The sequence below is a fragment of the Malaclemys terrapin genome, chromosome 19 (assembly GCF_027887155.1).
Source record: "Malaclemys terrapin pileata isolate rMalTer1 chromosome 19, rMalTer1.hap1, whole genome shotgun sequence".
NCBI classification, from domain to species: Eukaryota; Metazoa; Chordata; order Testudines; family Emydidae; genus Malaclemys; species Malaclemys terrapin.
Genome location: NC_071523.1, coordinates 15,207,918 through 15,221,667, shown reverse-complemented (window position 1 = coordinate 15,221,667; position 13,750 = coordinate 15,207,918). Strand labels below are relative to the sequence as shown.

At 46.2% G+C, this 13,750-nt stretch overlaps 1 protein-coding gene across 2 annotated transcripts in view; it reads left to right on the top strand.

Annotated features, from left to right (window-relative positions):
* C1QTNF12 (C1q and TNF related 12) overlaps positions 1-13,750 on the top strand; it is a 45,347-nt gene that overhangs the window by 10,873 nt on the left and 20,724 nt on the right. Inside the window, exons 2-4 of one of the 2 annotated variants that reach the window (XM_054009262.1) lie at positions 6,926-7,045; positions 8,585-8,696; positions 9,969-10,150. In XM_054009262.1, coding sequence (XP_053865237.1) covers positions 6,926-7,045; positions 8,585-8,696; positions 9,969-10,150 — 414 coding nt within the window. The remainder of the gene's footprint in view (positions 1-6,925; positions 7,046-8,584; positions 8,697-9,968; positions 10,151-13,750) is intronic. The other variant, XM_054009263.1, reaches the window with a different exon arrangement.

The window sequence follows — 13,750 nt, the reverse complement described above, 5'->3', positions numbered from 1 at the left end:
GGAATGAACAGTTTGCTAGGAGCTAATAGCTTTAAAATACAGCATGCCACTGAACTGCAAGCCAGGTTGAAAAATCAGAGTCTGCTCATATATAATTTGCGAACAGAGAAAAGGACTAAGTTCACTGAATAAACAAGCTCTTATGAATAGTTAGTCCTGCTCTCATTTCAAAGATGGCTGCTAAACCTGAGTATGCCGGGGAGTGTACCTGGCAGCCGTGACTCTCACACTAATTACCTGATGACAGTGGAATGCATGAACAATATGGAAAAATGATGCCGGATGCCCACACTTTGGCTGACAGTACAGACACCAGCTATTTTACAAGTGTCTACCTGGAGGGAAGGTGGGATGCCGGAATATAGCAATTCCGTGGGAGTGAATTCTGTCTGTGGATCATGCCCCAGCAGACAATCCCCTGCAATCGTTCGTTGAGAAGATAGAAACACGGATTTGGTGCCAAGGTTTTCTGAGAAACTGCCTCCCCCCCCCCCCCCCCTCAATTCCACAAAACATTTGTCACTTTCTGATTGATGGCTGTCTAGCAGTTTGTAAATCTTCTATTGACTCAGGATGTTGAAATAAAAAGAGTGGTGGTGACATCATCCCTCTGATCAATGGATGGATGCACCCGGGTGCCAGGATTCATGCCTGGAGGGAATAGCTTTCTGGATATGCATCAGGTTTGAAACACCAGTCTTAATAACCACAAGATGGAATTCCATCAGACTCGACTCAACCTGTCATCCTTCCGAAGGAGATGAATTGAGTTCCAGACAGTTTACTTTTCAGGGGTCTTTCAGATGAGACCTTACAAAATGTGGTCTTCTCTCAGGGTGGACATAAAGATAGGATTTGCCCTGATGTCTTTAGTCAAAAATTTCCATCCCCTGCTTCCCTCTTCTACTGCTGTTGTGCAGCGTGCTGGATTCCAATCATCTAATGCTGTCCTCCTCAGAGGTGGCTGCATTCTTGGCAATGTGTTTCTGGATTCTTCAGGATGAAAAACAATCGGTACATGTAAGACAGTTATGTACAGTCTTATTAAAAAGAATGCACAGGGCTAGTACTCCAGAAAGTGCTTGTTGCATTAGACAAGGCGGGTGAGGTAATATCTTTTATTGCACCAACATCTGTTGGTGAAAGAGACAAGGTTTCGAGCTCCACCGAGCTCTTCTTTGGGTTTTAGGCAGCTAAATGAGATGGTGAAGTGAGCAAACCTGGATGTTTTGCCAAGGTCAAGCTATTTCCTATAGGGAGCAAGAACACTGCAGATACTGAAGCACCCATATCTATTTACCGTGGGTAAAGCTGGCATGTTTGATCAGTACCACCCCTGCATATAGCATCGCAAATGTACACAGTGCTTAGCAGACACAGACTGAGGCCTGATCTACACTACAAAATTACTTCAGTGTAACTACGTCGCTCAGGGGTGTGAATAATCAATACTATACTGACCTACACACCCGCGTAGACAGCGCTGTATTGGCGGGAGAGCATTTCCCAGCGACATCGCTACTGCCTCTGAGGGAGGTGGAGTTGTTAAGCCAATGGGAGACTTGTCTCCCATCAGCTTAGAGCATCTACACCAGACAAATACAGTGGCGCAGCTGCATTGGTGCAACTCTGCCGATGTACATTTCTAGTGTAGACCTGCCCTAAGCAACATTTTCTGAATGGAAGATTTTAACTCTGAAACATTGAGACACTTCTGCTTTCCTCTCCCCGCACCCCCTGTTCCCAGTTCCCATTTGTCCCTTTCCCACTCTCCATTATGTTGTCCGATCTGCTACTAGATACAGTAAATAGCTATTTACTTGTTTCAAACTCAAATGGACCCTTACAGGTCTAGGAGGCCTGTCTAATATCTTTTAAATTCACTGCTGTGTTTTACTGGTTTCCTTGTCCACACCCCGGCTTCTACCTCGTTGGAAGGGGGAAGCAAAGCGCAAAACCACTCGCTGCTTGGATGAATTCCCAGGATCGACAATAGGCACTTTTTTCAGATTTGATGCATTCTTTCCAGTACTTCCTCTCTTCAGCTCTTTCATTAACAAGTCTAAATGCCAAGGCATGACTCATTAATCTCTGGGCTGTCAGTTTGCTCTGATGGGGGCTGAAACTATTGGGGCTTGAGATGGACTTGTATTTTCTCCTCCTCGCAGTGATGGAAATTTGCCAGACTGATAGGCGAAGGGATTGGGACCTCGAAAGTCAACGTCCAGTTGTTCTTGTTGGGGGATTGGACAGCTTAGAAAACTTGTAACAAATGGGCCACCGGGCCAGCCTTTCACAATGCAGCTAAAAGTTCAATCCCAAGTCAGCTGAATGTCAACCAACAGGTGAGGCCATCTGAGGGCTGTTGGGCAGGCAGCCTTTGCAAGATGAACGCGGAAGTCTTACTCTAGCTCCCAGGAAACAAGGGGCCAAATTGCAAAACCCTCCCCCAGGATAGACCCCATTTCCTAGAATAAAGAGGATCCAGGATTGGAACTGGCAATGGATAAGATCCCTTTTAGCCTCTCAAAGTGATCCCTCCCATTCATGACTGAGGCATGTTGGCAGGGAGTATTATGCTGCTGAGAAGTCTTGTGTCACTTCCCATAGTGTATATGTTCTGTGCCGTATAAACGGGCTTCATTGTTCATGGCTGTCAGTCTTGGCATCTTTCCATACAAAACACCATAGCTGGGGTTTTTTTAAGTTAAAAAAGATGATGGACCATTTCAAATAAGGCCCCAGACTCTACCTCTCCGTAACTCTGCATGGAACCAACCACTCCCACCAGAATGTCATATCCTGCCATAGGAAGGCCGAGTAGGATACCATCCTGGGGCTCGGGACCATAGCACACAGAACAACCATCCTGGGGTGCTCCTCAGAACTTTCACATAGTAACCTCATCCTCATCAGCATGACATTTATGGCTTGTGAGGGTGATTTTTAGCCCAGGATCAAAATGCCAACTGGACCAGAAGGTGGAAACTGTATCCGCTGCTTGTTAAGAGCGCCATGCAAACAGCTGCTTGGTGGAACTCAATTTGCAATGCACAACTTATTCTATTGGTCCTATAAAACCCAGGAACTAAGCTAAATGTTCTTAGTATCAGAGGGGTAGCCGTGTTAGTCTGCATCTTCTTCTCCTCCATGCATCTGAAGAAGTGGGTTTTTTACCCATGAAAGCTTATGCCCAAATAAATCTGTTAGTCTTTAAGGTGCCACCAGACTCCTCATTGTTTTTCTACTTGTTCTTGAGCACCATCTACTGGCACTGTATCTGTTAACTAATTATATACCTATGTACAGATACAGAGCCACTCCTGTAATGCTACTGACATGTCGGATATCAATGAATCCTCTAGTGATATGGCTAGAATGAGATTGTCAGGTAGGTCTTTGATTGCTTTTTATTTGTATTGGACTCTCAAAAATGTTGTGTGTGTTCTTGGAAGCCTGCTGTTAGCTTTCTGTCCCAAACAATGGGGGGAGTCCCCTTCCCCACTCCAGCCCAGATTAGTAAGGGACCTAGACATTAACACATCCCAATCAATTTGCCCTCTCCTTTTTGACACTGCATTCTAGCACATCCCAGAAAGAACATGGCATGGGCACTAGTGTTTAGGAGGGATTAGTGTTTGTTTTAGTCTGGAGAACAGGGGCTAGAATCAGAGGGGTAGCCGTGTTAGTCTGAATCTGTAAAAAGCAACAGAGGGTCCTGTGGCACCTTTAAGACTACCAGAAGTATTGGGAGCATAAGCTTTCGTGGGTAAGAACCTCACTTCTTCAGATGCAAGTAATGGAAATTTCCAGAGGCAGGTATAAATCAGGGGCTAGAATATGAACCTGTTTCCCCACCTGCCTATCTCACAGAAGTCTTCTGAGAATTAATTAGCAAACGGTTGCAACAAAGCCCTCTATAAACGCTAACGGCCTTATTTTCCCCACTTGACCCCTTGTGTCAACATTTGCACCTGGGCAAAGTGGCCGCTAAATCAGAGCGGTAGCATTTCACACCTACGTCATGCTCACTTGGTGCAGGTGTCAATGATGACACAAGGCGGATGGCAGTGGAGGATCAGACGCCAAGGATTATTAACTGCTTGCTGCAGAGGTAGCACAAAACATTGTTTCAGTGTAGCTCCTGTCTGAACAGTGGCACGGTTGACAAAATTTCCCAGTGACAGACTGATAAATATACACATATATACACACGCACGTGCTATTTGGAATCCAGAAGACATTCTGCACCAGGACAGTTTTGTAGGCCTGACCCTGTCTCTTTAAATTCAGCCTTGTTAGCACTAAAAGAATGCACATGTGTAATTGGGCTTTCCTGGGGGTGGATCGTAGCAGTGATTTTCCCCAAGCCCATTTACTTATCAGCACCAGGTAAAGCCATAAACATTCAGCTTTGTCACTTGGTGCCAAGTACAAATGATTTGCATGTTGCTGAAATCTCTGGTGTTCCCGCAGTGCCATAGCTTCCCAGCCAGACGAGAGGGGGGGAAAGTGACACAGTGGCTGTACATGGCCCCATATGCTGTTGTGTTTCTTTGAAGCCAATCCATCGAGGCCATCTTTGACTCCGTGACATAAAGCAAAACCAACGGACTGGTAAAACATGGGTGGAAATTGGGGTCAGGTCAGTCATTCTTGAATAAACCTGTGGGCTTTTATTGGACTCCTATCTGGCTGCTTGACTGGCAAGGGGCCAGGTCTAGCCAGCTCTATTGCTGGTTGGAAAGTTTAGGGAGAAGATCCTGTGACGGCACCAGTGAAAATTCAATTGGAATGTGAAATGTCATTTGTATTGTATTGCGTGTGTGCACATTACATGTATATGCATATTCCTCTGCATACGTGTGTGCATATACATATTTGTGCAGGCATATAGACTCATAGACTTTAAGGTCAGAAGGGACCATTATGATCATCTAGTCTGACCTCCCGCATGATGCAGGCCACAAAGCCGTCCCAACCCTTTCCCTTGACTCTGCTGTTGAAGACCACAAATCCTGTGGTTTAGAGACTTCAAGTAGCAGAGAATCCTCCAGCTAGTGACCCCCGCCCCATGCTGCGGAGGAAGGCGAAAAACCTCCAGGGCCTCTGCCAATCTACCCTGGAGGAAAATTCCTTCCTGACCCCAAATATGGCGATCAGTAGAACCCCGAGCATGTAGGCAAGATTCTCCAGCCAGACTCTCATTGGCCATTGATACTATTTACCAGCGATGGCACGCTGTTGATTTGACTAAAATCACGTTATCCCATTAAACCATTCTCTCCATAAACTTATCTAGCTTAATCTTAAAGTCAGACAGGTCCTTCGCCCCCACCATTTCCCTCGGAAGGCTGTTCCAATATTTCACCCCTCTGACGGTCAGAAACCTTCGTCTAATTTCAAGCCTAAACTTCCCCACAGCCAGTTTATATCCATTCGTTCTCGTGTCCACATTAGTACTGAGCTGAAATAATTCCTCTCCCTCCCTGGTATTTATTCCTCTAATATATTTAAAGAGAGCAATCATATCCCCCCCTCAGCCTTCGTTTGGTTAGGCTAAACAACCCGAGCTCCTCGAGTCTCCTTTCGTATATATCACATGCATGTATGTACATTTGTGCATGTGTGCATGTATACATGTGAACAGGCGACATGGCTTTTGTATCTATGCACACGTGGATTACTTAGGTGTGGGTCACTATGGGCTTGGCAGTGAGTGTTTGATTTCTCGCAATTACTGTGGGGCAGAAGGATGTTGTTGTTCCATTGCCATCACTGACTGGTGGGTGACTTTTGTCAGGTCACGTCACCTCTCTCTCCCAGTGTTTGGAGACTGATGGGGGAAATGCCCTTTATGAACCCAAACTATTGTTGCTATTTTAAATAGCAAGGGGCTCCGCTCTGGGATTTTATCTTTTCTGATGTCCAGTGTTGACTTTTAGACACATTATGGCTCAGGGGGATTTGATCCTGATATGGGAAACTCTATGCGGATTCCACAGTGGATGTGCATGAATGTAAAGGGATGTTGAGCCAGGACTAGAAGGGAGAGTGTCTTGCAGGCCGGTGCTATGCAGACTGTGCTCCTCATTTCCAGCTCTGCCAATACAGTTTGCTCCTGACGTTGCTTTTGTGGCAATGGGCCTTCCCCGAGTTGCTTCATTGTGCAGTGGGTGTGAGGTATAGACAGCAGAGAAGCCCCGTCTCCAGAGGTTAAGAGAGAAGCCAATGTTAGAGATTCACTACACCACATGGAGTCCCCACAAGTGCTAGTTCAGTAGGAAATATTCATGCCTTGGTGGTCAGAATTATTTCAGTTGTCCCAATGGACTCTTCTTATTATCTCCATCCTAGAAGGACCCAGCCAAGGTCAGCACCCTCTCCTGCTAACCCAGGGTTCTGGAGACTCAGTCCAGCCCTAACCACTGGACCACACTGCCTCTCAACACTGTACCTTCCTCCCATGTTGTTCTTTGCATTAAAGCAATGGAATTTCTTGTGTTTAACTTTTTTTTTTTTTTTATTCCAACATTTCGTAACGCAGCTTCTGCAAGCTGCAGCCTGCAGGCTCCCTCTCTGCTCTTATGATCTGGTCTGGAGTCATTTCCCCACCCTTCCTCTTGACCTCTGCAGCCAGCCCTACATCCTTCCACAACGAAAACTGTCCCCGCACCCATCCCAGCTTCAAGTTCTGACTTGCTCTTTCTTGGAGCTAGGCCTTGAACTGCCAAGTTCAGCTCCATCTCCGAAATAAATGTCCCACAAAGTTCAGGGTGTTTGGATCCAGGGGGTTGGTTCAGGCCCCCTTTATTCGTCAGGGCTCCTGTTGGATACCAGACAGTCACGCAGTCTGAGTTTAGGATTCTTGTCAGTGGATGAAGACACACAATGACATCCAATCTTTGTTCTCGTTTCTCTTTAGATTCTAGAATCTCCAGATCCTCGAATCACAGATCCGCGGCGCACCTGGATCTCATTTGTACATCGCCCGGACGATGGCAACAACTCCAAAAGGAAATGCAAAGGGAGAGACAAGAAATTAGTAGGTTACCGCTAGATATAACACCGGATCACAAATATCTGTGTCCTGGGCCAAAATTTCCCCTCATACGGCTGTTGTAAAAGGTGCTTCTGTGTGCCTTCCCACCCCAGAGATGGCTGCATTTTAGTGGTGCTATATGTATTTATAGTTTGTAAAGCATTTTGGGAAACTAGGACAAAATGTGCTATATAAATGTAAAGTGAAAGTTGTGTCTGTATGCATGAGCGTGTGTTTATGTACCCATATATGTGTTCTGCTATTCTCAACAAATCTTTTAAAATCACCTATTTCTTGTGCTGAGACTTTCCCTTTAACTGACGGGTATTAAGGATCCATAAGAAAGTGTTTTAGCCTCCACAGGCACAAGATATAGCAGTATGACATAGTGGATAGAGCACTGGACTGGCAGTCAGGAGACCTAGCTTCTATTCCTGGTTTGGCCACTGCTCTTCTTGGGAGCTTGGGCAAGTCTCTTTACTGTTCAGTGCCTCAGTTTCCCCATCTGTAAAACGGGGATAACGATACTGACCTCCTTGGTAAAGTGTTTTGAGATCTACTGATGAAAAGCGCTGGATAAGAGATGGGTATTCTTATTATTTCGGAAGGTTGATGTGTTAATCAGTTTAGGACCCAGGTCTCACATGGAGACCCACTTCCGGGGTACAGAGTAGCTATTTCTCCTTTCCAGGAGCCCTAGTTGACATCCTCAACAGTCACACCAAATGCACAGCCTCACGTACTTATGCCATCCTTATGTCATTGCAATAGTCTTAGGCTTGGAAGGATTTGATTTTTATCAGTAAATGCCGGTAAACGTCAATTTCACCATCCACACACAGATCGAGGAAAAAAACATTTCCATCGATAGTGACCAAAATAGGCACCGTCAGAAAAATGCCACTTGAGAACCAGCCCCACCTTAACGTGTATGAAACGTATCGTAGTGCTGGTGTTAGTGGAGCAGGGGTGCCCGCTAGGTAGCTTTGACTTTTTGATCTCAACATCTCCTGCCATTAAATAATTATGGTCGGACCCTCTCCATAATTTCCCACAACTGCAAAAATTGAAATAGATTAAAAATTCTGCCAAGCCTCGTTGATTGTATTAAACTATGTAATAGGGTGGCTCTGCTGCTGCTCCGGGGAGCCAGCAGGTGGCGCACATGGAAATTAACAAACCCAGCCCCAAAAAGGCTGGTGACATGCTACCATCAGTGATGCCGGAAGGTAAAACAGAAGCAAGCAAACCCAAGTTCCCCCCCGGTCCCCAGAGACCCAAAGTAAGGGCCTGGCCTTGCAACCTCTTACTCACATTGCTACTCAGGTGAATAGACCCCTGGGTGGCATTACCTGCTGGGCAGAAAGTCAGCACGAGACCGAGGTGCCACACCAGACCTTTTGTTGAACCTGTGGTGAAGGTCTACTCAGGTGACTGATAGCTTTGCAGAATGCAACTCTTCATTTCAAGGGGGCCTTTGGTGTGTTGCTGAGTTACTGCCTGGATCGGATTCCCATTGTCTTCTTTTGGCTCCTTCCTTAGCGTGGCCTTGTTGGGCCCCCAGGGCCGCCGGGCCCCCAAGGACCTCCAGGAGCACCAGGGGCCGAAGTCACCCAGGAAGTCCTGCTGCAGGAGTTCAAGGAGATACTAAAAGGTAAAGGCGCTTGGAGCCGCATGTCTGTCTCTCCTTCTTGCTCGCAAAGAGCCGAGTCCCAGGTTAGAGGGATCTCCTCTCGTTAAGGCCCCGTTTCAGCACAGTGCTTAAGCATGTGCTTAAATCCCATTGATTTGAGTTCACGAAGCCAATGGGGCTCTGGGCAGGTGCCCGGCTCAGCTTGTGTGCAGAAGGTTGCAGGATCTGGGCCTAAGTCGGTCAACCTTTCCCACCCTTCCCATCAATGATACTGGGGAGAGGAATGGCTTAGGATGGTCCAGTTAAGTGTAACAGGACAGAATGAACAATATTGCCAATGACAAGTATTCAGAAATCAGGAGACAGGTGTAAACATCATAAGGCTGGGGGCGGAGGCAGTGGGAAGATTGTGGACATTTTTTATTCACCTTCTGGATTTGGAAGTATCAGGGTGCAGTGGGGTCACATTTTCAAGTTTTATCCCTGCAACCATGAGGGCTAGAAACATACTTGTTTATCAAAAAGGAAGGCGCAGATTTCCCCATGATTCCAAGAAGGCCAAGAACTGGCGCTTCAGGAACAACCCCAAACATTGCGAGATTGGCGATAGACTCATGAGAGTTGGCAACACAGAGCTAAGTATGTACCTTTTTAGGCAGAGCAACTGCAATAAAGTTCCCGAGTGAGATCTTTTAGATTGAAATGGTCTGTTCCACGGAGAGTGGTGGGAGTTCCTTCAACTGGGTCATTTAAATTATGACTGGAGAAAGTTTTGGAGAACACGCGAAGGGAACAATGTATGGACTAGAGGATGTAGCAGGTCTGTTTATACTGGCCACGTTAGGGCCTCTTCTTCTTACTTATTATTTGTATTGCAGTAACACCTAGGACCCCATTGTGGTAGATGTTGTACAGAACAAAAAGATGGTCCTGCTCCAAAGAGTTTATAATCGACGTATAAGACAGGATTGGTGGGGGAGCACAAGGAAATAAAACCATGCCAGGCAGTGGTCTCAGCAAACCAGCTTCCTAGCCGTTGTCAATTTTTTTTGTAGGCATCATGATAAAGGAGAGTTTTAAGGGGGGATTTGAAGGAGGGACAATGAGATGGCTTTGCAGATATGTCTGAATATCATTGGCTGCCAGCATAAAAGTGCTTCAGTGTAAATAAATATGAAAAAAAAACAAGTTTTTATTAAAATTGTGCAAATTAGAAAAATGCTCCCCCGCTGCTGCTTGGATTGCTCTGTCCAAATCCAAGCTGGCCTCCCATGCAATCTCTTTTCTCTTCAGAAACCATTGAACGGCGGGCATCTCTGGCTAGCTCAGCCCATCCCAGCCAACTGCCCCCGCTCCTGCTGTCACTGGAGGAGACCTCGCCCTACAAACGGGTGGAGGAAGCGTTCCACTGCAAACTGAAAGGGCAGGTCATTGTGGACAAGAAGACCCTGGTCGAACTTCAGAACTTCCAGTCGGTGAGCCAATGTCACAGCCTGCACTTGCACTGTGCTGCTGAGCTCTTCTGTGATGCCTTTCACCCATAGGGCTCTTAAGGAGAAAGGGAGAGCTGATCCCAGGAACCCATCTCCGGCCTGGCTGCTGGAAGTGAGCACTTGCCTTATTAACAGCTGGTCATGGTTGGGAGAAGTGGCATCTTCTCACCCACCATGGCCAATTCTACCCCTATTGAAATTAATGGCAAGTTTTGTCATTGACTTCATAGCGAACAAGAGCGAGCACTATATCTGCTTCCCGAGTGCCTACTTTGATCCTAAAACTCCTCCCCTTCCTCACCTCCTACGTCCAAACAGTTATCAGTTAGGTCCCCATTGTAGAATCTTTATTACAGCTAATTCTGTTCTGTTCTATTGTATCTAGGTTCTTATACCATGCTCATCACTGTAGTCTTTGATTGCCTTCCAGTAGTTGTTATAAGAGTTTGTCTGCACATGGAGTTATTTAAGACTAGCTATTCCAGACTAACTCCATGTGTGGACACTCTTATTCCAGAATGAAAGTGCCTTTTTCCAAATTAGTTAATCAGGAATATCTGTTCCATTTTACATTCGCATTTTACCCTATCCTGGAATAATTTTCATGTGTAGGCAAGCCCAAAATGGCAGCAAGGACCCTCCTGGGCCTTCCAGGCCCCTGGTGTGAATATATGGCTCCAGCAGTTACAAAAATCAGCATTTGACGTTGTCTGTTAGATGGGTCACACTTTAGACTAAGCTCCCATTTATAAATAACTTAGAAAGGGTCACTAAAGGGTTAATCAGTGTTATAAGGATAGTACCGATATGAGCAGCATGTTATCGATGTCAGTAGGAGGTGCTATTAATGGTTTTAAACCATGGTTATAAGCAACCTGTTGGCAATGATTACCCATGTATTAAAACATCCTTTATAAATTATTTGTAAATGGAAGGGTAATGTAAAGCGTGCGTGTTAGCTGCAAAGGAGGGAGTGAGTGCTAATTATTCTCATTATTACTATTGGGCAAACTTGATGCAGGCACAATGGACATGTAGTTCCATGACGCCATTTTTAGAGTAATTTTCCAGAGCCCGACCGAGATCTTAAAGTGTCTTAACTGGCACCAAGTAGGGCTGCTGGTTGCCATCAGTTACTCAGTCAACAGTCAGGTGTGTTCATGCTGTTAATTAGCGACTGTGCTGCACCCCAGAAGTGGCTGCATTTCCATGGCAGCTGTACAGACTTCTATCTATGAAGGGGCCTATCCAACAGATCTTATTCAGTTGAGTAGTCCCATAGCTAATGAGACTCTTCAAGGCTTCAGGGTTAGGGACACAGTTTGCAGACCTGCAGTGGTGATTTCTGAGGCAGGGTGAGACAGCTGCCCAGATTTTCTGCAGGTGCTGGCACAGGAGCAAGGTTGTACTTGAAGCAGCGAGAGAGATGTGCTGCCTCGTTAATTAGGAGTGAGAATGTGAATAGACCTCTTAGCAATCAGTGTGTGGGCTGGGGCTTCCCAAGCCTTATTATCATCAAGTCTGATTACTCCTGGCCCCAGAGCTGATGTGGGAGGGCTGGCAGGTCAGATGGTCCTCTGTGTGCCAACGCTTCATTTCAGCTTCTGGACAAGAAGTGCCTGGTTTTAGCTTGTGCTCTAAGGCCGTCTCTCTCAACCAGGGGTTCGTGCACCCCTGAGGTATGCAGATGGGGGTACATCAACTCGTGTAGATATTTGCCTAGTTTTACAACAGGCTACATAAAAAGCACTAGCGAAGTCAGTACAAACTAAAATTTCATACAGACAATGACTTGTTTATACGGCTCTATAGACTAGACACTGAAATGTAAGTACAATATTTATATTCCAATGGATTTATTTTAAATTCTATGGTCAAATGAGAAAGGGAGCAATTTGCAGGAACAGTGTGGCTGTGACACTTTTTGTATTTTTATGTCTGATTTTTGCAAGCGAGTGGTTTTTAAGTTCGATGAAACTTGGGGGTACGCAAGACAAATCAGACGCCTGAAAGGGGTACAGCTGTCGGGAAAGGCTGAGAGCCACGGCTCTAAGGTACGGCTCTTGGTGGTGGCGGACACGCCTGCTGTGAGGAGAGCATCATCTCTGGGGCAATCGGGGTGAGAGGAAGGAAGCCCGTCGTCACTGATTTCATAGAGCTAAGATCTCAAGGGTTTGACGCTTCCCCAATTAAAGTGGGGAGGTAGCAACTCAGCTCCTGACCCAAAGCCCTTTGAAGGTCATGGAAAGACTCCCATTGGGCGTTGGATCAGGACCTAGCTGTTCTAAAGTCTCCGAGACTGGAACCTCCATTCTCCTAACCTGGGGTACATTCAAAGGGCAGCAGAGCTTTCTTCTCCCTGAGGCAGAGACTTCATAAGTCCCATCCCTCTGTGCTATAGTTATTCCCCAGTGATATTCCCCGGTCTTACTATATCCTCTCCCCTCACACACACACACACACACACACACACACCTGCTGGTGCTCTTACAGTGCCCTCAGTCCTACAGCATCTGAGATGAGAGGGTGGTTTTTCTTCCCCTCCCTCTGAGCATCCTGTCTACAATGCTCCAAGCACTCTGCTCTCCCAAGACCATTGCCTCCTCTGGATGCGTTGCTGGGTAATGTATTTTGCACAGGGGAAGCTTAGATCAGGCACAGCTTGTAGTGTGCAGTGAAATTCCGGCTTTACATCTGGTTTGACTGAGGTCCAGGGAACATCGCTGGAGTGATGCCAGACTCACCAAGGCTAAGAGGGTGCTCCCTGTGATGAGAAGCCTTGGGTAGATCCAGGAGGAATCCTGGTATCTCTCATGTTTTGCGGTCAGGCTAAACTCATTCTGACAGCTGAATCTTAACACTGGCTAGGCGGTCAGAGGGCTCTCAGTGCTTTGCTGTGATTGCTTCACACACTAGTTTCTTGTTCTTATTCTAAGTCTCCGTCAATTTAATTTTTAAAAATAAAATCTTTCCATCGGGCAGCACCCAGCCCACGCCTTAATCCTACGATGCTTGATTCCCTGTTCCCACCAGCAAGTAAATTACACAGTGGGTGTGGACAGGGGGAAAGAGAACCTGAGCTTGGATTGCAGAGGAGGGCTGGCACTAGCTTGTTATTTACATGCTTTGGGGCTGCTTGTTGAAATTAACTGAGAGCAAGTTGCAAATTTCTCGCGGATTACTCCTGGCAGCAATTATGGCAGCTGTGAAATGAGTCGTGCTAATGTCAGGCAGCGAACTCAGCAGGGAGTTATAATTGGTGTGGCGTTTGCTGAAGCATACTGTCCAATGAGTCCTCTTCCTTCCCAACATTCCGTATTGTCTGTTTCCCCCCACAAAGAGTAACAAAGCCGCAGAGGACATGGAAAAACAGGAATGGTTTAACAGCAGTAATTTACTGGTGCCTGCAATTGCCTTCCAAATTCAGCCATTGGTTTTGGAATTAAGTTGCTTCTTCTGTTAGTTTAATTGCTTTAATGAGAAAGGAATGGAGAAACTCCCAGGCACAGTTCTACCTACACACACGGGGACTGACTCTCCTCTCACTTTCAGCAGTATAGTTCAGGCGTCACTCTGTCAAAG